This window comes from Athalia rosae, chromosome 2 (assembly GCF_917208135.1).
Source record: "Athalia rosae chromosome 2, iyAthRosa1.1, whole genome shotgun sequence".
In the NCBI taxonomy this organism is placed as follows: domain Eukaryota; kingdom Metazoa; phylum Arthropoda; class Insecta; order Hymenoptera; family Athaliidae; genus Athalia; species Athalia rosae.
In genome coordinates this window covers 7,288,423-7,311,544 of record NC_064027.1, presented here as the reverse complement: position 1 = coordinate 7,311,544, position 23,122 = coordinate 7,288,423, and the positions used below count along the sequence as shown (strand labels likewise).

Sequence of the window (23,122 nt, the reverse complement as noted above, 5' to 3'; positions counted from 1 at the left end):
ATCTAACTGCAGGAGCTGATAAAGAAATGCGAACAGGCAACAGCCGATCATGCGGCTTACTTGGAACGTTACAAGCACTGTTCGGAATGGTTAGCGACTGCACAGTCAAAGTTCCAGACATCCCAGGATGGAATCTCCGGAACTCGGCAGGAGTTATTATCGCACAGTACCGCGTTGAAGGAACTTTTAGCGCAGCAGGTTTCAGCTAATCTTTTGGTGAACACCACCGTCGAAGCTGGCGAACGCCTTTATCCAACAACCGGAATGGAAGGCAGAGAAATAATCCGACAGCAACTACTGGAACTGCAACAAGCCATGGAAACACTTTACGATGGGGTGGGATCTACCGAACGTGAAATTCAAACGAAACTCTCACGTTGGTCAGGTTTTGATGAATGTAGCGAAGCGTTCAAGAAATGGTTGGACGAAGCTGAAGCTCAACTGGCGCCAGAAATCGAGTTGAAAACGACTTTGGACGAGAAGCGAGCGCAGCTTCAGGTTTACCGTACTTTCTTGCACGAAGCACAATCTCATCAACAAGACTTGTTCAATTTGCGCGACAAAGCTGACAGTCTTCCGGATAGAACCGATAAAATAGACCACGTCCTCGAAAAACTATCCAAGAAACATGCCTTCATCTTGAAGCGTGCTCAAGGTTTCGTTGAAAGGTACGAAGCGATTGTGAGCGATCATCAGCAGTACAGTAAAGCCGTTCTCGACACTCACGAGTGGCTTGACGCTACTCATAACGCGGTGAATCTCTGGGGTGATGTTGAACTGGAACGTGTTTCTTTGCATACCAATCTTGACCGTTTACGAAACCTCGTTCAAAGTCTTCCCGAAGACGAGCCACGCGTCGAACAGATACGAAGTCTTGGTGAAAAAGTTATTCCCGGAACCTTGGAATCTGGACAAGTGAATATCCGTTCGCAGATCGACTCATCTCAACAAGAATGGGAAGGTCTGGTGTCCGCGGTAAAATCGACGATAGAGGCATTGGAAAATAAGCTACAGCAGTGGAACGAATTCGAGTCCATGAAGGAGGAGTGTCTTGCTTGGATACGAGAAACAGACACCAAACTCCACGCTGTCGACCTCAAATCGACCCTGATCGAGAAAAAGGAACAATCGGAAAAACTCCGCGCTCTTCAAGGTGAGGTGAGGGCCAAGGAACTCGAAATCGATGCCGTCACAGAGCGAGCCCAGCAACTTCACAAAAACATCACATCTCGAACGTCACAAATTTCTGAACTTGGAATAAAGTATCAGCAGATATCGAGCAAAGTTAAAGACTTGAACAACCGTTGGCAGCAGTACTTGACGAGTCATCAAGAATTCGATAATCATTTATCGGAGTGCATGCAGTGGTTGGAGGACATCAGAAATAAATTGGCGTATTGTTCCGACCTTAGTGCGTCCTCGCAGAAAGATTTGGAAAATAAAATGGAGATCATTCAAGACTTGCTATCTTACAAGGAAGACGGATTTTCGAAGGTTCAAGGGATCGTTGAACTTGCTCAGACCGTTCTCGCGAATACCGCGCCACCGGGACATAAGGCGATAAATGATGCCCTCGCTAAACTCCAGGAACAGTGGAGTGCACTGGCATCAAAAATGCTAGAGACTAAGACCAATCTCGATGATTCCATAAATAATTGGGCTGGTCTTTTGGAACAGATACAATCGATCAACAAAACTGTGGAGTACATGCAGACCTCTGTCAATGAAATATCACAGTTCCAATCCACGATGTCTGAGAAACGGTCTCAGCTGGAACGAATCAAGACTTTGGAGGAACGGGTTCGGTGTGAGAATATTGAAGTCGACAGTTTGAAGGCTAAGGTAGCGGAAATGATAGCAAGCGGACAGCAAAGTTTGGCCGCTTCCCAGGCCCAGGATATACTTAATCAATTCGACTCTCTCTTTGAGAAAATTAAATCGCTTCTCTCGGAGCGTGAGGACCAATACAAAGATCATCGCCTGTACAAGGAAGCCCATGACGATCTCATTGGCTGGCTCAGCCGAGCGCGTGAAAAAATACCATCGATGAAACAGAGATCGTTAAGCGACAAACTTGCTATCGAAAATGCTGTCGCCCCGCTGGAAAGTCTTCTGAATAAAAAAGCTCAAGGCGAATTACTCGTGGAACATCTTCAGCATACCGGCGAAGTTGTATGCGCCAGCACTAGCGAGCAAGGGCAAGAAGTCATCAGAAATGAGATTCGCGCCCTCGCCGAAAGTTTCGAAGGACTTTTTGGAGGTAGGTTTCGCATTTGTTATTATTTTTGCTTTTTCTTTGATGAAAAAATAAATTTCTCGGATTATTAGTACATCCGGTAGGAAATTTGAGGTGGTCAGTTTATTATGGGGGATGATATTTTTTGATTGCAGACATAAAGCAACAGAAAGATCAACTAGAAGCCACGGTTAGTCAGTGGCGAGATTATAAAGATGAATATGAAAGACTCAGTGATTGGCTGCAGCAGTTCGATATTCTCATCAAAGCGCAAAAGAACGCTCTATTGCCAAACGTTAAGGAAAAAGAGAAACAAGTCAAGGAAGTTAAAGAGATATTAGAAAATTTGCTGAAGGGTCAAGAACAAATAGATAAATTTAACAAAACTGCGTCAGGCTTATTGACTTCGCACCTTGATACCTACGTAAACAATCAACTGCGGCATTTGAACTCCAGATATCAAGTGCAAGTAAATCTTGCCAAAGACGTCGTTAAGAAAGTAGAAACAAACCTTGCCCAGCATCAGGAGTACGAGCGCAATCTCGGTAAAGCACACGCGTGGATCGAAAATGCTAAGCAAATAATTCGGCAAGGTACCGAAGCCGCGTCGACCAGCAGTCGGGACGAATTACAATCTCGACTGAACCAGATCCAAGATCTGCTTAGAAAACGCGAAGATGGACAAAACCTCGTACACCTTACGGTCAACTGTGGAGAAAAAGTAATGCGGAATACCAGGTCGGACGGGCGTGAAGAAATTAATGCGCAGTTGAAAGAAATTCAGAACGATTGGGAGCGTCTCGTGAAGAAAATATCCACGACCAAAGTCCACCTAGAAACTAGTCTTCTTCAATGGGCCGATTATAGCTCTTCTTACTCGCAACTTCAGCAATGGATTAATGATCGTGAGGCAAAGTTGCAACAGGTCTGCGAACAAAAAGTCTCGAAGGCCAGAAAGGGTCTGGCTGGTTTGAGCTCATTGGCTATCGGTGAAAGAAAAGCCAATCTTCGCCAAACGAACAGTATCGTTCAAGACATCGTGGCGTTTGAGCCGATGATTCAATCCGTGACAACGAAGGCTGAGGACCTTCAGCAAGCGACGCCCGCGACGGAAATATCGATCAAATATGAAACTCTGAGTAAACAAGCACAGGAACTGTACGCCAAACAGAAAGAGACGGTTGAACAGCACCAGGCATTTGTCGACAGCGGCAATGAATTCGTACAATGGATTCGAGTTGCCAAAGAAAGGCTTGGAAAGTGTTCGGAACCCACTGGCGATAAAGAATCTCTTTCGAGTAAAATCACTCAGCTCAAAGTGCTGCAGAGTGAACTTCCCGAGGGACAACAGAAGTTAGAAAAGGCGCTGCAACAAGGAAACGCAGCCTGCCAAGTCGCTGATGCCGAAGACAAAGAAATCATTGAAGAGGAAGTCGCACTCCTTCAAGAAGAGTACGACAATTATGTGTAAGTATATAAACGACCCGAAAATTGTCTATAATCATTAGTCGTGCAGCTTGTGATATTTGAGTTTTGTTTTAGCGATTCCTTGAACAATACCAAGAGTTTGCTGGAGATCGGTATCGTCAAATGGACCGAATACGAAGATCAATTTTCCGAGGCTTCGGACTGGTTAACTCAAACTGAGGAACTGGTACGACCGTTCAATAAATTACAGGACAGTCTCGAGGAGAAAAAGACGGTTCTGGAAGAATTCCAAGTCCATCTGCAGACGTTATTCGATTGGCAGAAAGAATTGGATCGACTCAACATGAAGGCGCAAATGCTTCTGGAAACATGTTCCGACACAAGGATTTCAAACGCTATCACCCAACTGACGACGAAGTACAACGCGTTGCTCTCATTGGCGAAAGAAATTATGCGAAGGCTGGAATTACATTATCAGGAGCATCAGCAACACAACACTCTTTACCAGGAATGCGAAGATTGGATCGAACGGACTCGCGACAAGCTTGGTGAATGCAAAGAGGTGCCGAACACCCTGTCGGAAGTGAACAACAAGTTGCACACTTGCAAAGCTATTCGGCAAACCTTGGAACAAGGTCAAAATAAACTTCGCTATGTGTTGGAGTTGAAGGAAAAGGTGATCATGAATACGGAACAAAATGGCGCTGCAAAAATTCAAGAGGATACCGAGAATCTGAAATCAGAGTTTGATAAATTACTAGCAGACGTGGAGGAGGCAAAACAGAAGCTTGCCACAAGAGCCGGAGTCCTTGAAGAACTTAATAAGATGCATCGTCTGATTGCCGACTGGATCGAAGAGGTTGAGCACAAGGTGCAGCCCGAAGAAGTCTTCCGAAATGATCTCAGCGAGAAGCGAGGTCTTCTTGAGAAGTATAAGACAGTCCAAAGAGATATTCATGGACATGCGGAAACAGTTGATCGCCTCAGAACTCGCTTGTCCGAAGATTCGAGCATACCACAAGACACTTATCAAGCAACCATTACGAAATATCAGGACTTGAAGAACCTTGTACTTGCTAGGATCAGTGTACGTAAAAATTTGTTTATGGACATTGGGTGGGTTGGAAAGAAATTTTTTTTTAGTTTCTTAGCATGGGGGCAGAATTTGTACCTTATAAGAAAAGAAAATTTTTCAGCTGTGGATAAAATTCTTGACTCGATATTTTGAGGTAGCCCACTCGTTTTTTGAATAAATAATTAATCAAGTGGGGTATTTTCAGCAAAAAAATTTTTTTTTTGGTCAAAAATCATAGAAAATATCTAAAAATTGTCGATTGTGATTGTTTTTTACTCGTTCACTGTTCAAATTTTTTTTCCTATTATTTTTGTGATTCAAGTATAAAATCAAAAAATGACATACTCTTTTTTTGACTTAAAATTGAAGTTGAGTCGGGGAGCCCGAGCTTTGCTGGAGTCAGGTAGCCAGCAGCGTAGCGCTTTGTTGTGAGACGTCACCTTCGAGGCTGAGCAGAGGTGACGCCCCACAACAAACCGCGCGCCCGTGGCTACCTGACTCCAGCAAAGCTCGGGCTCCCTCGTAGACCGAGAGATTCGAATATTTCGACCCATGCATGGATTGCGACGAATCAAAGTGGGTCTACGACTAAAACCAATCGATATGTCTTATAATTTTTCTGCTCCCAACAGCGAATAATTGATGATTACTCGATCGATTGCATTGGTAGATGATTTTGGCTTTCAGATTTGGATTCCTGAGCTGATTATATGTGACATTACTCTTGAAAAACCAAAAAATAATTCGATTTTTGAGCAAAAGATAAATCATTGTTTTAATTGGGTTTAATATGCTTTTCTTACGTATTTCGACCTCAGGAATCCGAATCTGGAAGAAAAATTGATCTATCTCTAAAATTGACCGAGTTATCGCCAATTTTCAGCTTTTTGGGGTCAAAAATAAAAAATTGATTTTTTAATCTATCTTTATGTAATTTGAGCTCAGGAATCCGAATCCGGAAGAAAAATGGATCTATTTGCAAAAATGACCGAGTTATCGCCGAATTATTGCATTTTTTGGCATAAATTTGAGGATATCTCGAAGGGAAAAAATCGTAGCTCAATTTGGACAACGGATTCGTGTTCCTGAGGTCAAAATACATAAGAAAAGTGCCATACGATCGATTTTAAAAAATAAAAATTTTTGTCCAAAATTTGAAAAAATCGTAAGGGGTACCCCTTGGAAAAATCTCAAATTTTGGGCAAAAATTTTTATTTTTTAAAATTGACCGTATGGCACTTTTCTTATGTATTTCGACCTCAGGAACACGAATCCGTTGTCCAAATTGAGCTACGATTTTTTCCCTTCGAGATATCCTCAAATTTATGCGAAAAATCGCGAAAAAATGGGGATAAATCGGTCATTTTTGCAGATAGATCAATTTTTCTTTCGGATTCGGATTCCTGAGCTCAAATTACATAAAGATAGATTAAAAAATCAATTTTTTATTTTTGACCCCAAAAAGCTGAAAATTGGCGATAACTCGGTCAATTTTAGAGATAGATCAATTTTTCTTCCAGATTCGGATTCCTGAGGTCGAAATACGTAAGAAAAGCATATTAAACCCAATTAAAACAATGATTTATCTTTTGCTCAAAAATCGAATTATTTTTTGGTTTTTCAAGAGTAATGTCACATATAATCAGCTCAGGAATCCAAATCTGAAAGCCAAAATCATCTACCAATGCAATCGATCGAGTAATCATCAATTATTCGCTGTTGGGAGCAGAAAAATTATAAGACATATCGATTGGTTTTAGTCGTAGACCCACTTTGATTCGTCGCAATCCATGCATGGGTCGAAATATTCGAATCTCTCGGTCTACGAGGGAGCCCGAGCTTTGCTGGAGTCAGGTAGCCACGGGCGCGCGGTTTGTTGTGGGGCGTCACCTCTGCTCAGCCTCGAAGGTGACGTCTCACAACAAAGCGCTACGCTGCTGGCTACCTGACTCCAGCAAAGCTCGGGCTCCCCGACTCAACTTCAATTTTAAGTCAAAAAAAGAGTATGTCATTTTTTGATTTTATACTTGAATCACAAAAATAATAGGAAAAAAAATTTGAACAGTGAACGAGTAAAAAACAATCACAATCGACAATTTTTAGATATTTTCTATGATTTTTGACCAAAAAAAAAATTTTTTTCAACCCACCCTAATGGACATTCTGCCATTTAAAATAATTAAAATGTATATAATTCATTGACGCTTATTTCTTTTACTTTTAGGACCTTGAAGAACAGGTGAAGGAACACGAACGGCTAAGACAGGCTCAAAATGACGCTGTCGAATGGGTACGTCGCGCTAAACTCGAATTACAACAGCATGGTGACACTCATGGAGAGAAAGAAAAAGTCATTGAACGTGAGCAAAAGGTGAACCAGATAATTTCTTCAATGCCAGAAGGCGAGAAACTTATTAAGAAGACGATAGAGCTCAGCGAATCCGTGATTCCAACAACTGGTCCCGAGGGTCAGGAATGGATAAAACAGGATGTAAAGCAATTGAACGCAGACTGGGAGTCTTTGAAAAATCAATCACGCGATAGCCAACGAACTTTGGCGAACTGTATCGTCACTTGGACGCAGTACACGAGCGTCTTTGACAGTATGAAGAAATGGCTTGATCAGTTCCGTAAGAAAGTAAATGACGAGTCCGCGAAAGACAATAAAACTCCGGAAGACCTAGAGCGCTGCAAACGAATTGTTGAAGAAGCCATCCGTCAAAAACCGGTCCTTGAGGATCTAAACGACAAATGTGAGGCGCTCCTAGAAGTTAGCGCATGCAGCTGGGCCAGGGATAATACCGTACAAGTGCAATCAGCGTACACGACACTATTGACAGAGGCGCAAAGTCTTGTGTCCAAAGTTGAAAAGAATCTATCGGATCACACGGAGTTTCTCAAGGCCAAACAGGAGCTCGAAGATTGGCTTCACACTGCTCACGGTTCGGTCCAAGATTGCATCGGAGTCGGTGACGTCAGCTGGGCTAAGGATAAATTGGAAACCACAAGGGTAAGTAACATCCTAGTCCCAGTTTTGAGGAGTGATCGGAGTTAAACGGAAGGTATTTTGCATATTTATCGCGAACGTTTCAGCTCGTTGCCACGCGGATCACCGAAGGACAGCATTTGCTTTTGACGTTACAAGACGCCTTCGCAAAGGCTATCAATACTTCGCTTCCCGAGCAGCAAGACCAGCTGAGAACCGACATGGCAGACCTTCGTTCCAGTTGGGAGCAGCTCAGCATGGATCTCAACAGTGTTCAAGCTCAAGTCAAGTCGATTCTCAGTCGCTGGGACGACTACGCAGATTCTCACGCCCGGTTCGAGAGATGGTTAAGCGACGCTGAAGAATCTGCTAAGGTGCTTCCCGAAACAAAGGGAGAGCTTGGAGAGATGAAACGACTTCTCGAAAGATACAAACACACGCAGGATGAAGTCAAAGGCAAACGGTTGGATCTCGATCACCTTCTTGCGGAGGCTGAGGAGCTGTCCAGTTGGGCAAAAAATAATACCACCAAGGAACAGACCAAGTTGCTTTTGACCAGATGGGAAAAGCTCGGGAGTCAGGTTCAGGAACGGAAAAATCTCCTGGAGGAAGAGCTTCAAGAGTACAACGGATATCATGCCGCTCTTCAGGAAACTGAGAAATGGCTTCTGCAAATTTCCTTCCAACTCATGGCCCATAATTCTTTGTACATTACCAACAAGGATCAAACAATCGAGCAAATGAAGCAACATGAAATACTCCTTGAAGAGATACGGAAATACCAAACCGTTCTCGACGACCTCAGAGCTAAGGGGGCTTGTCAAATAAAGCGGTACGTTTCCGCCGCTCCGACGATAAAATCAACGATAGAAACTCAGCTCCAGAATGTTCAGGAAAGCTACAACGCTCTTTTGAATACAGCTGTTCAGATCAAAAATCGATTAGCGGAGTCCTTAGCCAAGTTCCAAGAGTACGAGAACACCCTCGAAAGCATAATGAAAAATTTGGACATTTACGAGCCGGAGATCGCCCAAGAATTAGAAGCACCTTTGGATAATTTGGAAGATGCACAGCGCAGTTTGGAGAGTGCCAGATCACTCCACAATAAACTGCAGTCTGAAAAAGCACGTCTTGCGCTCGCAGTGGAAGCTTGTGAAGCGGCTGCTGCGTGCGTTTCTCGACCCGGAAGTCCACTTGACGCACCACCTGTACAAATTCCAGTTAGAGAAGTCGAAGTTCGAACGCGGCTCGAAGACCTCATAGACCAGGTAAGTGTCTTGATCACATCCGATTTTGCCCGTTAGGCTTGAAATACGTTATTTGATCGCAACCCTGCAGATTTCTGTACGTTAGTATTTTTATTGCGTTTTAATGCAAGAACCGATTTCACAATTTCATTTTCTATTGAATTTTTCGATCCTATTTTTTTTATTTCTTCAATAGAATGCACAATAAATTTTCTTACTGTGATACGAAAATAATGTAACTAGCTAATTATGTGCAGTCTTCATTATGAGACGTTACCATGTGAATAATTCGATGCTCGAAGGTTTGGTGTTTTATTTTAATTGTTACCCGCATGAACGCTCAAATTGGTGACGTAGATACATTTTTCGAATGAAGTCGTTAGCTGAAATTGTTTCAGTTGCTTCCACCCCAATCCTTGCCTCGATTTGCTCGAAAAATCTATCTTTTTTATTTGTATTCCCTTGTTTTGTGCACGAGTATGATTTGATTTGATTTTTTTTCACCCCCCCATGCAGAAAAATAACGAGGATTCAGGACGACTGAAAGCTCTACTTGATATCATTGAGCGCAATGGCTTCTTAGCGAAACTTAATAATATGTGTTACAAGGTTTGCAATAATTTTTTCTTTCTATTTTACTTTTTAACATACTTATGTGAAGCTCGAAGATCGAAAACGCTCACTTGTGAGTGAAAAAACCGATCAAGCTTATTATGCAACTGTTACCTTATCTTGTATTAACTTGCACAATTAACACAGCTTGATTTCCTACTCGTGAATATATATTTTGGTCACCCATATGGTCGGACCTATAGTTCATGTTACCTAAATTGCTGAAAAAAACAACTCCCAAGAAACCGTGTCTCGTGCTTCCCATAGATGCAAACGCACCTGACTACGGTGAACGAAGCGGTCGGTTCCTTGGAGGAACGTGCTCGTCAGCGAAACGCTTTAAATACTTGGGTGAACCAGCAACGTGCTCTTTGCGCGGAATGGAAATCGCGTCCTGCGAAATTGAGACCGGAAGCGGCTCATGCCGAGCTTCAAGCGATGAACGAACTGCTCACCGGGGTTGGAGAACGTCGGACTCGGGCCCTCACGGAACTGTCCTCCGCGCAGACAGGTCAACCCGATGACCTTGAGTCTGGATTGGATAAGTTGGAGGCAGAATTAATCGAAGCGATAGCCGGGAAACAGGCCACTCAGGATCTCATTCAGAAGTATAGGTCTCACGTACAAGATATTCAGACCTGGTTCGATAATCTCTCGAAGAGAGTAGACGTCGTGGACAAAGGCAGCGGACTGGTTATCGCTCAGAAGATTTCGACCGTACAAGAGATCACATCGGAATTCGAGTCTCAAGGACCAGGTAAACTAGACGAGGTCAAGCAACTCGGTGATCTCGTGATGGATTCCGTTAGCAATTTAGACTCTCAGCAAATCGAAGAGCAGATAAAATCCGTCGAAAGAAGGTACGGAGATATCGGCAAAAAATTGCAACGAAAGAGTCAAGTGTTGGATATGACCGCGCAAGGGATTGAAGCGACAAGACGGGAGATTGAAGAGAACCGGAAGTGGATTGCCGAGAAGAAGGAAGTCGCCAGAACCTCAGGGCCCATTGGCTATGAGAGCAGGCTGGCTGATGAAAAACTTCTGTCACTCAAGGCAAGTTTTTTCTTGCTATTTCATCTTCATTTTTTTTTTTTATGGTGTCTGATAACGCCTATCTATTGACCAGCAGCGCTATCGTTTTTCACTTGCAATGATCTCTCAATTTTTATCTATCAGTCAATCTTAAACGTTAATCGCGGAGAATTCAATTAAATTATCTACTGTTTTCGAATTCCTTTGTCATCACTTCTTAACAATAAGCCACGATGAAGCTGTTGTAGCACATGGTTGGATAATTCGGATTATGATGCGTTGTGCAATGTGCTACGATTAAATTACTCGATCTCATCGAAGAATGCTCGATTTAGAATGCTCATATTTTCAGGCACTGTTAAAAGAAGCGGAAGGTAAGCAGGTTCTCATTGCGACTCTGGAGAAGAGGGTTGGTAATATGCAGAATGAATTAGAAACCAGCGAGCAACAACAACTCGAGTCGGATACGCGTGCATTGCGCGGAGAGCAGGCAGAGCTTTGTTCGATTCTGAGGGAAGAAATCTCAGCAGCCACCGCGGCGGCAGAACTGCGACGCAAACTTGAGGCTGACTTAGAGCGAGCGCGCCTGTGGATAAAATCGAAGAGCAACGACTTGAAGAAGTTGAGCGGTTATTTGCCCTTGAAAGCTACCAAAGTTGAACACGACATAAGCCAGCACAACGGGTTCGAGTCGGACATCAGAAACTTCAGCGAAAGCGAGCTTAACGATGTTCTCAAGCAAGGTCACGCTCTACTCAAGGACTGCACCGAAGAAGACCGCGGCAGACTCCAAGCGACGTTGAAGGTCATCAACGAAGAATATGAAGCACTGAAGAAGGAGGCTCAAGAGAAGCAAGCATCTCTCGCAGACCTCTTGCAAGGACGAAAGGCCTTCGAAAGTGACCTTGACAAGTGTCAACGATGGATCAACGAGGCTGAAGTTGCGACGTCCGTCGAACTTCGACCTTCAAGTGTCGACGTTCTCCGTGAACAACTTGCCAAGGTAATAATGTCGATTCCGAATACCCGGTATCTTTGTAAATTTATGCGCCTTTTTATCTTTTGCAGTACGATCGCTTGAAGAAAGAAGCGAACGAATACGCCGAGGAAATCGAGAAAATAACACAGCAAGGGAAATCCATTCTCCCCACAATCGGCGATGCCGATAAATTAGAGCTGAGCGAACAACTGAAGAACATGAAAGAGGCTCATCGCAGGGTCGCTGGCATCATAAATGAAAGAGCTTTGGCTTTGCAGGCGAGCATTGCCGAGGCGGAGGAGGCGGCGGCAAGGGTTGCGGAAGCGGTACAATTCATGACTGATATTCAGCGGGAACTGCAAGAGCTCAACAAACCCATAGGAGCTCGCGCCGAGGACGTTGAAGGGATGTTGGCGACCTACGAAAGAATCCTTGGCGACCTGAAGGCTAACAAAGCAAAACTGGCCGACTTGCAATCGGGGAACGTCGGAGATCTTCACGGTGTCGTAAGCCAACAAGATGACCTGATAAGAGCTTTGGAAGCGCAGATCGCCAAACTCAGACAGCTTCTTTTGCTCCGGCAACAATTCATAGCCCTGGTAACGGAGATCATGACCTTCATCACGAAGTATACGGGAGTCGTAAGAGAAATTGAAAAATCCGGTCAGACTACAGAGGAGAAGATCAAGCGGTACGATGACGTGATTCTGAAAATTCAAGAGTGCGAAGCGACTCTGGCCAGCGCGACCGACAAGGGACAACAAATCGCGGCCGAAGGATCGGCTGCCGATAGAAACAACGTTACTGAACAACTGCAGTCTCTGAAACAACAACTTCAAGCTTTGAGACGCGCAGTCGAGTCCCAACGCGAAGAACACGAATTAGCGGCAGCGGAACACAGACGTTTAGCGAACGAATTGGCCGATATTCTCGACTGGCTTCAGGGCAAGGAAAAGGAAGTGAAATCGCGACCACTGTTGGAAAGAGATTCTGCGAATGTTGAAGCGGAGTTGAAAAAGCACAAGGTGCTTTGCGAGAGCGTCAACGAGCACCTTGACAGAATACGAGCGCTCAAGGAATCCGTACGTCACGAAGAAGGTATGCCTGGTTCGTTGAAGGAGATGCTCAGCGAGGCGGGATCCCTGATGACGTCGTTACCCCGCGAAATGGACGATCGCGGAACATATTTGGAAAATAATAAACAGATGCGACTGGACTACGTTGCTTTGACCGAAAAACTTCACGCTTGGGTCAGCGAAGCTGAGATAAGACTACAGAGCGGAAAAGATGGACTCGATTTTGAAAATATTCTCGGGGATTTGGAGGAGCATAAGGTAGCGACATTCGAAGGATTGAAAAATCAGCGTGTTGTGTTCGCGAAACCTCCTTTTCAAACACCTCTCCAATTTCCCATGTTTCAGATTTATTTCAGTACGGAATCTTCGATTCGGGAACTAGTCTCCCAGCAAATACAACAAGCGGCTGACAAGATTTGGCCGTCTTTGAACAGTTCCGAGCAGGAAGAACTCAGCAGGGAGCAACAGCACCACACCCAGCTCCTCAAGAACACTATGAACACCGCTAAATCGTTGCGCGCACGACTTGAACAGGGTGCTGAGACCTGGAGGGATTACACGCAAACATTAGAACGCGTCAGAGCCGTCATATCGAGAACCAGATTCACCGACGAACCCGTCAGCACTCTCGCGGGCCTGCAATTCAACATCCAGAAAATTACCCACGCCCTCAACGACATACAGGTAAGACGTTTGTCGTTGAATCAATTGAAACGATCCAGGAGAGGGAACAAGTAAACGAATAACGAAACACGATTACTTTTCTAACGAACGATATCTCTGCATTACAGAATCAACAGTTCGAATTGGATCTCCTGAACGAACGTGGAAAGGAGGTTTTGGACCAGGCTGATGCGGCGAATAAATCTATCATCCAGTCGCAATTGTCTGCTACTACTCTCGAATGGAGTGAGCTAGTTTCCGGTCTTGAAGGTCGTCGCAGCGCTTTGGAAGCACTCTCCCGGCACTGGGAAGATTTGGAATCCCGATGGGCTGCCACAGAAGCCAAACTGAATGCTACAGAGGAACGCAACAAATTGATTGACAGTGTTGTCAGGTCCAAACAGCACCTAGTGGACACTACAAAATCCTTGGATGTGAGTACTATCGCAGATATGTACTATTTACTGATGCGTGCGCTGCACTTCATTATGTTGTCGTTTCGTCGTTATTTATTGTCAGTTATATAGGAATTTTTCGTTTATATGCTGAATAACTTTTCCAAATCTACTATTTAAATTAATTTGTACAAGGAAATGATCAGGTTGTCGCCGATTAATCTTGAGGCGTAAAAAAATCAAGACATCTTGATGGGATTCATTTCTAGCGTAATTTACTCGACATATTCGTTTACCTGGGGTCAAAATACATTGGAAAAGTGTCCTACGATCGACTTTGTAAATATTCCGTTTTTGGCCCGAAAAATCGAAAAAATCCAAAGGCGAAAAATCCTTGGAATTTTGGCGATTTTGGGTTAAAAAAAATGTTTCATTTCATATGCTATTCTTATGTATTGTGACCTCAGGAAATCAGTTCATCTATAAAACTGATCAAGTTATCACTAATTTTTCGCTCTTTGAAGTGTCACAGAATCGATTCTGAAAATACTTTATTTTCGGCCCCAGAAATCGCAAGAATTGAAAGACCAGCCACGGGTTGCAATCAAATTTTTCCGTCACTTATTTTATAAACCTCCAGATATTACGGATCATCGAAGTATTCGGGTTGGGTATAACTTCGGAAATTATGAAATTATATTTTAGGTTTTACACGAAAAAAATAATTACAACGTATCTGCTGGAATAATCCAAAGGTCCCGCTGATCGTTACCGATCGTTACATCATTGAGAAACTGTAACAATATAAAAACGATAACATAAAAAAATACTTCGATTTACACCAGAGAAACTATGGCGTCACGATATTTATTATTAGAAATTACGTTGCGATAATCGTTCTGCAAATCACTACACGCAGAATATCTGCAATTCCATTCGCTCGTAGCTTCAACAATTTCGTCCTTCTTATCGCTGGCACGGTTTCGCGGTACTCGTTCCATTCACTCAGTCAGAATCATATTGTTTTATTCATGAGCGTTTTCACCCCAATCAATTACGCAATCCGTATTAGCGGATCCAAAAAAAATTGCGTACCACGCTTTGATAATTTCAATCGAATGCACAGCGAAGCATATGTTAACCGAAGCCGTACAGCTGATTTTTCAACTCCAACCCCCGAATATTCCGAGTTCGAAAGGGCAAAGTTTGCCAGACTTGTACGGGCAGGCACCGCAGGTGCGTGACCCCTCTCGGGCTCTCTCCGATCCCCGAAACATTGAACTGGGACAATACAACAACATTATTTGAAAACTAGTCGAGCTCTACTTTGCACCAAGTGTAGCTCACCGGTTCCCCGATTTCCCAGTTTTCCTTCGACCCGTTTCGAATATTTTCTTAATATTTTTTTCTTCCACGCAGGAGCTCCTCGCCGAGGGTGAACGATTGAAACCAGCTACCGAAGAGGTGCGAACGTTGGCTGGCCCTGTGCTCGCCTACTTGGCCGTTTTTACCGAGGCACCAGCACGAATCCTTGAGGAACGTCTCGATAAACTTTCACAGTCGGCGCAGTCGTGAGTGAAAAAAGATTTCATTTATTTCATTTATTTATCTATCGTTCGATCTACGCGTACTCAGCTACGTCATCGCGCTCGTCATGGCGGCCAATCTGAATATCCCCCCCCCCCCTGTAATTTTTAGCGTCACGCTCCCCCGCGTTATGTGCTCTTCGATCTGCATTGTTTTATAGATTTGACGCACGTTCACCTAGAAAAATACAGAACCGATTTAGACTTTGAGGTACGGCATCGATTTCAAGGTATTTCCTTGACTAGGAAGATGCCGGGGCTAGTGCGCGAGTATCGATATCACCCGATTACCCATGAGCCGTGGAATATGGTAGGATTTCGCGATGGAATTTAGGATTTGTATTTAATTGAGATCGTTCCGGTTTAATTTTTCTTCGTCTCCTTAGAATTATCCCCTTGGAATACGTGTAGTTGAAAAAGTTCGAGTCGACGTCAAAACGGGGACGATGATCCCAGAGAATTTCTAGGTTTTACATATTTCAGATATGCGGACGATATGATCGCGCGTGTACGTCGTACCCCGACGTACGCGACTCGTCGGATGTAATAATATATTTTTCACTAGATTTTAACTAGATACCCCTTCACGATCAGATTTTGGCGGCCTACTCGAGCACATAGATATTTGCATGCGTGTGAGTTTGCAGTGGGCTTATGCTTTTCGTTTTTTTTACCCCCTCGTAAATTTTACTACTTCTTTACAGGAATTTTATCGAAATTGTCAATTTTTGTAATATCCGCATATTGTTTAACGATTCTTTACTTCACAGAAATAATTATCCGACGATGCTGTAGATTTTAAATAAAATACGTTCGATATTCTATTCGACGATTTCCAATCGGCTCCAACCGTTATTTTATTTCTGGATGATCCGTATGCGAATTTTATCGTGTTGTCAAATCGTCTGGTTTATTTACATTGTCTATGTGTCGCGTCGCCGATTCCGATGAGATTTGCTGAATTTAAATATCGGATCGGTTGTCATCGGAAAATTTATTTCTCCCAACGTCTGATCTTTTATTGCCGCCAGCGAGAAAAAAATCAGTCGCTTTATAGTATATTGATACAACCCGATGGCAACGAAGGTCCGTTGAATTCAGTTTGTCCGTTATTAAAAAGGTATGTCATGTAAATTGTACAATTATTACGATTCGACAACACATCCTATAACCGGTGTTGCATTCAATCACTGGGATAGCTCTTTTCTCACAATAAATTCCATGCATTTCATTCTGAATGGCAAAAGTTAGGAGCAGAACAGATGTACCGAATAATTAATGACCATCATCGCGAATAATTAATGACGGATACATAAAATCATTTTACCGATTATCAGTCGCCGTTGTGAAATCGTTATAGGCCATACAGGTATGCTTATAAGGACCGCGAATCGTCGTGCGAATTAAATTTATTCTAATTAATCACTTGAGTAACAAATAACGTACAGCGTGATGACGTAATCGGTAAACACTTCTAAATATCATACTGATATAACGATGATATCCCATCACACCGGCATTAGCTCATCGGGTTCAGCCGCCGAATAAAGTAATAGCCGCCGAATAGCACGTGTAGAAAATCGACGGCGGAACTCGCATCACGGGAAGTCTAGTCTAGACTGATCTCCAGACAATTCTGGAGTAGGGCAAGCGCGATGGAGATCGACTAAAAAACGTTTCAAGTATCGTTTCGTCGCACCGCATTAAGGTAAAACGATAAAGCGCGCAAGCGCTTCGCCTCTGCTTCCCAACCGTCCCCGTTGATAGCGATAAGAAACCCCGTTAGCGAAATCTCTCCAACCATGATAACGAAAGAAAGCTACAGTTGAAAATTTTACCCGGAAATGGGTAAACCGGTGGGTTCGCCAGCCAGTGAATTTCTACAATCTCGACGGACTTCCATCCCGTTGTACAGACACATGTATACCACCTATGACACTACGCATGTGACGTCATAACCAAATTTGTAGGATGACACAATGGTAAACAGCCGCGGGAGGCCGTAACTCGCCATTCCATTCCATTCGGTTGTCGTATTACATTATAGTTGCTCTTGCATGTATCGCGAACCGCCTCGAAGTCGCGGTTTTCTACGGAGGCGGACACGCCGGTAGCGAATAATTCACGAACTTGACGCACCGTTCAGTCCGTCGTTTAGTCAACCTGTTGCCATCGAAGTAGTCGGTATCTCTAACGAGGATTAACACCGAGTGCCGGGTTATTAGAAATTGGAAATAACGATTTGAAAATAGAGGAGAAAAAAAACCGCGTACATGAATTCTTTTTTTATCTCTCAAACGCGCGATAAAACGATTCGTCATTAGCGAACTCGCTTTTTCTTCGTCTTATCAATTTTAATTCTCATTTGTCATATTTCATATTAAACGCGTGCAATTTCAAGCACACCGCAACGATTTTTGCGCATCGCTTGCGTTATCGAGCGGTCGTACAGAGAATACAGACACACCGTACGGTAGTGGCGATTGGAAAAGGAAAGTGTGTTGTTCAGTTCAGCCGTACGAGTCTCCTGCTGCAGATCTCGTGCTGACCATATTCCTGTCCCTGTTGAGTGTTCTATTAATAAACCGTGACAGCTAAACGATTCTTTTATTATTGGTTTTTTTTTTTTCTCAAGTTTTTTTGTTTCATTTATTCTTTTTTATTTCGCCATTCATTCCGAGAATATCGAATAGGTGGAAGACTCGCGATTATAGTTACGATTTGTGCTGACCGCGGGCACCGCGTTTCGCTAAATTCATTCTAAACCCATTCGTAACCGGTATTTAATATATATCATGTATTTGGTACAGTGAGCTTGCAGCTTTGCGAGCACAATGTTCCTCAAAGGTAAGCTTACATTATTTCGTTTTTTTTTTCTCACACCGCGTGAAACTGCAACCGAATATCGAATGAACCTTTCTCGTGTTTCTGGAATATTAGATTTCCGAAAGATCGAGTGATAAATTTTTGGAATAACTTTCGACCCAGCAGTTCACGTGGAATATTGAACCAACAGGTGTTGGAATCGCGATATGGAGATTGTGATCTTATAGAGCGCAAGATTTATTACTCCCTCACGAAATTCGAGTTTTGAAAACTTCGGAGTCGGGCTGATGAATAGCGGTAATTGATTCTTTGATCGCGAACAACTTTTTGAATCAATTCCAAAGTTTCACCTATCGTTATTTCACGCGAATCGTAGACTTATCGGGATCTGTATCGCTGAAAATTCTTCCTTTTTGTTTTCTGTAAAACTTCCAATCGGTGTGATAAAGCGTGAGGGTACACAAATATTTGCACTACGTACAATCGTCGTTTGTACGAATATATTACGTACCACCTAATTTTTTTTACGAAAAAAAAGAAACTGCCTACTAGGTTTAAATTAGCACGTACATTACTCAATCTGAGCTTACGTAATGAACGTATGTAAGAGTTAACTCAAAAGTTTATATCGAGTTTCCATTACGTACTGCCAAACGTTGTTCTTCTGCAAAATTTTCTTCGTTTTATCTACTCGATCAATTTGTCTCTTTTTCGTTTTATCCGAAGAGAGAAAAATAGAGAAGAAAATTCAAATTCATATAGCAAGCGACCAAAAATTACTCGCGAACCTTTTGTAATTCGACGAACGTTTGCAGTACGTATACGGTAATCTCAATATTCGATATTCGATATTCGATATTCGATATTCGATATTCGAGTTTCGATATTCGATATTCGATATTCGATATTCGATATTCGATATTCGAGTTTCGATATTCGAGTTTCGATATTCGATATTCGATATTCGATATTCGATATTCGATATTCGATATTCGATATTCGATATTCGATATTCGATATTCGAGTTTCGATATTCGATATTCGATATTCGATATTCGATATTCGATATTCGATATTCGATATTCGAGTTTCGATATTCGATATTCGATATTCGATATTCGATATTCGATATTCGATATTCGATATTCGATATTCGATATTCGATATTCGATATTCGATATTCGAGTTTCGATATTCGATATTCGATATTCGAGTTTCGATATTCGATATTCGATATTCGATATTCGATATTCGATATTCGATATTCGATATTCGATATTCGATATTCGATATTCGATATTCGATATTCGATATTCGATATTCGATATTCGATATTCGATATTCGATATTCGATATTCGATATTCGATATTCGATATTCGAGTTTCGAGTTTCGATATTCGATATTCGATATTCGATATTCGATATTCGATATTCGATATTCGATATTCGATATTCGAGTTTCGAGTTTCGAGTTTCGAGTTTCGAGTTTCGAGTTTCGAGTTTCGAGTTTCGAGTTTCGAGTTTCGAGTTTCGAGTTTCGAGTTTCGAGTTTCGAGTTCAAATATCGAATATCGAATATCGAGTTTCGAGTTTCGAGTTTCGAGTTTCGAGTTTCGAGTTTCGAGTTCGAATATCGAATATCGAATATCGAATATCGAATATCGAATATCGAATATCGAATATCGAAACTCGAATATCGAATATCGAATATCGAATGTCGAATATCGAATATCGAATATCGAATATCGAATATCGAGATTACCGTATACGTACTGCAGGTGCAAACGTTCGTCGAATTACAAAAGGTTCGCGAGTAATTTTTGGTCGCTTGCCATACGAATTTGAATTTTCTCCTCTATTTTCCTCTCTTCGGATAAAACGAAAAAGAGACAAATTGATCGAGTAGATAAAACGAAGAAAATTTTGCAGAAGAACAACGTTTGGCAGTACGTAATGGAAACTCGATATAAACTTTTGAGAGAGAGAGAGAGAGAGAGAGAGAGAGAGAGAGAGAGAGAGAGAGAGAGAGAGAGAGAGAGCACACACGCGTGCTACCGAACACCTGAGGCTCGTCGATGAAATGTCAGAGCTTGAAAACGTGCGTGGCTTTTGGTATGTTTATATTTATATTTACCTTCAGCGAAGACATTTGCAGTAGTTCAGATTCGAATCACTTTTTGGCTCTCGGTTTCAAGGCCTCGTATCATAAATTAGTTGCTTCTTCCTTTAGTAGTTTAGGGAAAAAAGGAAGAAAACGACAGAAATTTAGGGAGATGATCTTATAGGGTAGAAATAGAATCTTGATAGAGGGACATGTGTTTTATTTTGGCAACGATAATCGCAGGGGTAATACGTGTGTAGCGTGGTAGCGCCGTCGGTGTATAGTCATCTGTGGCATTTGAGTATTCGCGCGTTGTCTGGTACGTTGACTAAAAATACACACGCTCTATACTATTGCGTCTTTCGATCTTCGGACCCCGGAAGATTATATCGAGTAATCCCCCCTGATTTCTCTACCTTCTTATTCTCATTCATCTTATTCATTTTACTTCTACGGTTACGAGGGTATGGAGCGTTCGCGTCGACTCGTCGTCAACTTCCGAACTTTGGGAGCTTTTTATATTTTTCGTTTTACGATTACATACACATCGTATATATTGTTTCCTGCGTTTAAACAGTAGAAGATGCGACATATTTACTCGATGATTTAACGCTCTAAGAATAGATTTCGATTCTGGAATCGGGTGTTACGTACTGTAACAAGTTTTAATTTTTTTTCCTTTTTTCTTTTTTTTTTTTTTGTCTGCAAATTAACTCGAAACGCTCAAGATTTGGGGAATGGAATATATATGGCAGGTGAAAAGGAAAGGGAGAAAAAAAAATGTGAAAAACTTATTTTTCAAGAAGGCATTCGAGGAGGTGACGTGGTAGTTGAAATTAATTTGGATTCGTCATTCATTCCCTCACCTCTAAATCCAGCTTTGAGGGTCGCTGTCTCGGCAGAAACCGTGTGTAATCTAAACACCGCGTGAATTCGATCGTTTCGAAAGATCAATTTTCAGGTGGGGCATTGTCGTAGGCATTTTCTAAGGTGATTTAATAGGCTATAATTCTGAACGGGGAGAACGGTGCCAAGACCGGGAGAGATGCCCTTGAATAATTGTAAATCAAGTAATTACCACACACGTAATCGGGGGCTCACTGCAAGCTCCGTCTCGGGTGGAACAATAAACAAGGTGGACAAGGCAAAGATCACGAAAGCTTGCGGCCATCGGGAATTGGCAAAGAATTCGAAAACGCGCTAAACTTCACCGCAAATAGAACGTCTTCAACACGAATCAAGATGAGATCCTGATCAAAGGCTGTTGATCTTGTGCTAAAACTAGACAAACGAAACAAAATAAATAACCTTGTTGCATCCTCGATAGGATATAAAATTACTCGGTTCTTCTGCACCAATTCTATAAAGACATCCGTTCCGTTCTCGAGTCGCGTCCCCAACCCGTACAGTTGTAAAGGCGACATAAATAAGTACGATAGCTACCGTGGTTCCTACTCGTCGCGAGGCTGCATTCAGCATTTTATATCCGGCGTTGGTACGGACGCCTCGACTCCCGAGGCAGGGTTGACGATGATGATGATGATGATGATGATGATGATGATGATGATGATGATGATGATGATGATGATGATGATGATGATGATGGTGGTGGTGGTGGTGGTGGTGGTGTTGATCGCGATGGTTAGGCCACGCATGCGTCTCGGCTCTTCGCCAGCAAACCCTCCTCTTCACCTCATCGTCTCTAGAATCCTCTTCGTCCTCCAGCACCGCAATACGTTTCGAACCGCGACCGCTGTTGTGTGGCTTGACCGTGCCGCGCCATATACTGTACTCCGAAATCAAAAGAGAATTATATTTCGATCTCACTTGACATTAACCGTATCAATATTACGTCAAGCAGTACTATAGGTGGGCCCCTCACGATACCTATACTAAACTGTAATAATTCAACTACTCGGAACCGCGAGAGAAACTCCAAGCTTTTAATCTCTTGTCATCTTCCGGTTGATTCATTAGCGAGTGCAGGTCGTCAAACGCCTTGTGAAAATTGCAGCGATGATCGGTCGTCACGTGCGATACTTTATAATATTGTTTAAACCGGCGTCACGTGGGCGTTGGTGACTTTAATTTTTAGATCGACACGTCCATCGCAGTGAAGATATTTTCTATAAGAAGCCGGCCGGTCTTATCGCGTGATTCCTCTATGTGATCCGAATATATTGTAATGCGGTATAGCAAGTTTGCCAGTGATGTCATCGGTCCGAAAAATTCGGGACTAGTAAAGAAATTTTTTATTACGCGGTCCGCTACTGTAAAGCGTAAGCAACGCGACGACCGGAGTTATATTTAAAAAACACAAAAACGGGATATATCACTTTCAATATACCCAGAGGGATGCGAAGTCCGCGTTACCTCGAGAGCCTCTGAAAATATGCTATATGCTCATGCGTGCAGTTTAAACCTTAGCTTATAACGTTTCATAGACAACATTTTTCGAGGGGCTCCGCAATGCTTTGGCCCCAGTGTACGTCGTATTTCGCCCGTCTACTTTTAGCCAAGGCTGCTAACCGCCCGCAACCCGCCTTGGCTCAACGATTCGACGACGACGACGACGACTGTCTCTCTCTTTCTTTCTTTTGATTTTTTTTTCTCTCTCCTTCCCGCAGCTGCCTGGGATTCTTGCGGTGAAACCGTCTTCGTTATTTTATTTTATTTTATTCGATTTCATCGAATGAATTTTTTTCGTCACGTGTCTTCGTCAAACTCTTTCCTAATTGTCTTCAAATTTCCACCCGATTTTATCGAAGCCAAAAATTTTTCTGAGAACATTATTTTATCTGGATATTATAGCGGGCTATCTCAGATCTATAAGATATACATGCATACGGATCAAGATTAGACGGAAAAGCGCTAGGAAA

The 23,122-nt window shown here is 42.6% G+C and overlaps 1 protein-coding gene and 1 long non-coding RNA gene across 15 annotated transcripts in view; one reads left to right on the top strand and one right to left on the bottom strand.

Moving 5' to 3' along the window:
• The window catches only part of LOC105684553 (muscle-specific protein 300 kDa), a 116,267-nt gene that overhangs the window by 44,235 nt on the left and 48,910 nt on the right, over positions 1-23,122 (top strand). For 11 of the 14 annotated variants that reach the window (XM_048649661.1, XM_012397971.3, XM_020851526.2 and 8 more), the window contains 12 exons: positions 13-2,260; positions 2,392-3,703; positions 3,779-4,751; positions 6,964-7,749; positions 7,833-8,993; positions 9,489-9,581; positions 9,852-10,637; positions 10,969-11,619; positions 11,685-12,929; positions 13,017-13,355; positions 13,463-13,768; positions 15,149-15,300. In XM_048649661.1, the coding sequence (XP_048505618.1) occupies positions 13-2,260; positions 2,392-3,703; positions 3,779-4,751; positions 6,964-7,749; positions 7,833-8,993; positions 9,489-9,581; positions 9,852-10,637; positions 10,969-11,619; positions 11,685-12,929; positions 13,017-13,355; positions 13,463-13,768; positions 15,149-15,300 (10,052 nt within the window). The remainder of the gene's footprint in view (positions 1-12; positions 2,261-2,391; positions 3,704-3,778; positions 4,752-6,963; positions 7,750-7,832; positions 8,994-9,488; positions 9,582-9,851; positions 10,638-10,968; positions 11,620-11,684; positions 12,930-13,016; positions 13,356-13,462; positions 13,769-15,148; positions 15,301-23,122) is intronic. The other 3 variants (XM_048649663.1, XM_020851531.2, XM_048649662.1) reach the window with 1 other exon arrangement.
• Positions 14,693-15,213, bottom strand: LOC125499841. The gene is made up of 2 exons (XR_007276861.1): positions 15,077-15,213; positions 14,693-15,010 (listed from the first exon to the last, which is right to left on the bottom strand). It is a non-coding gene; the product is annotated as an uncharacterized LOC125499841 (long non-coding RNA).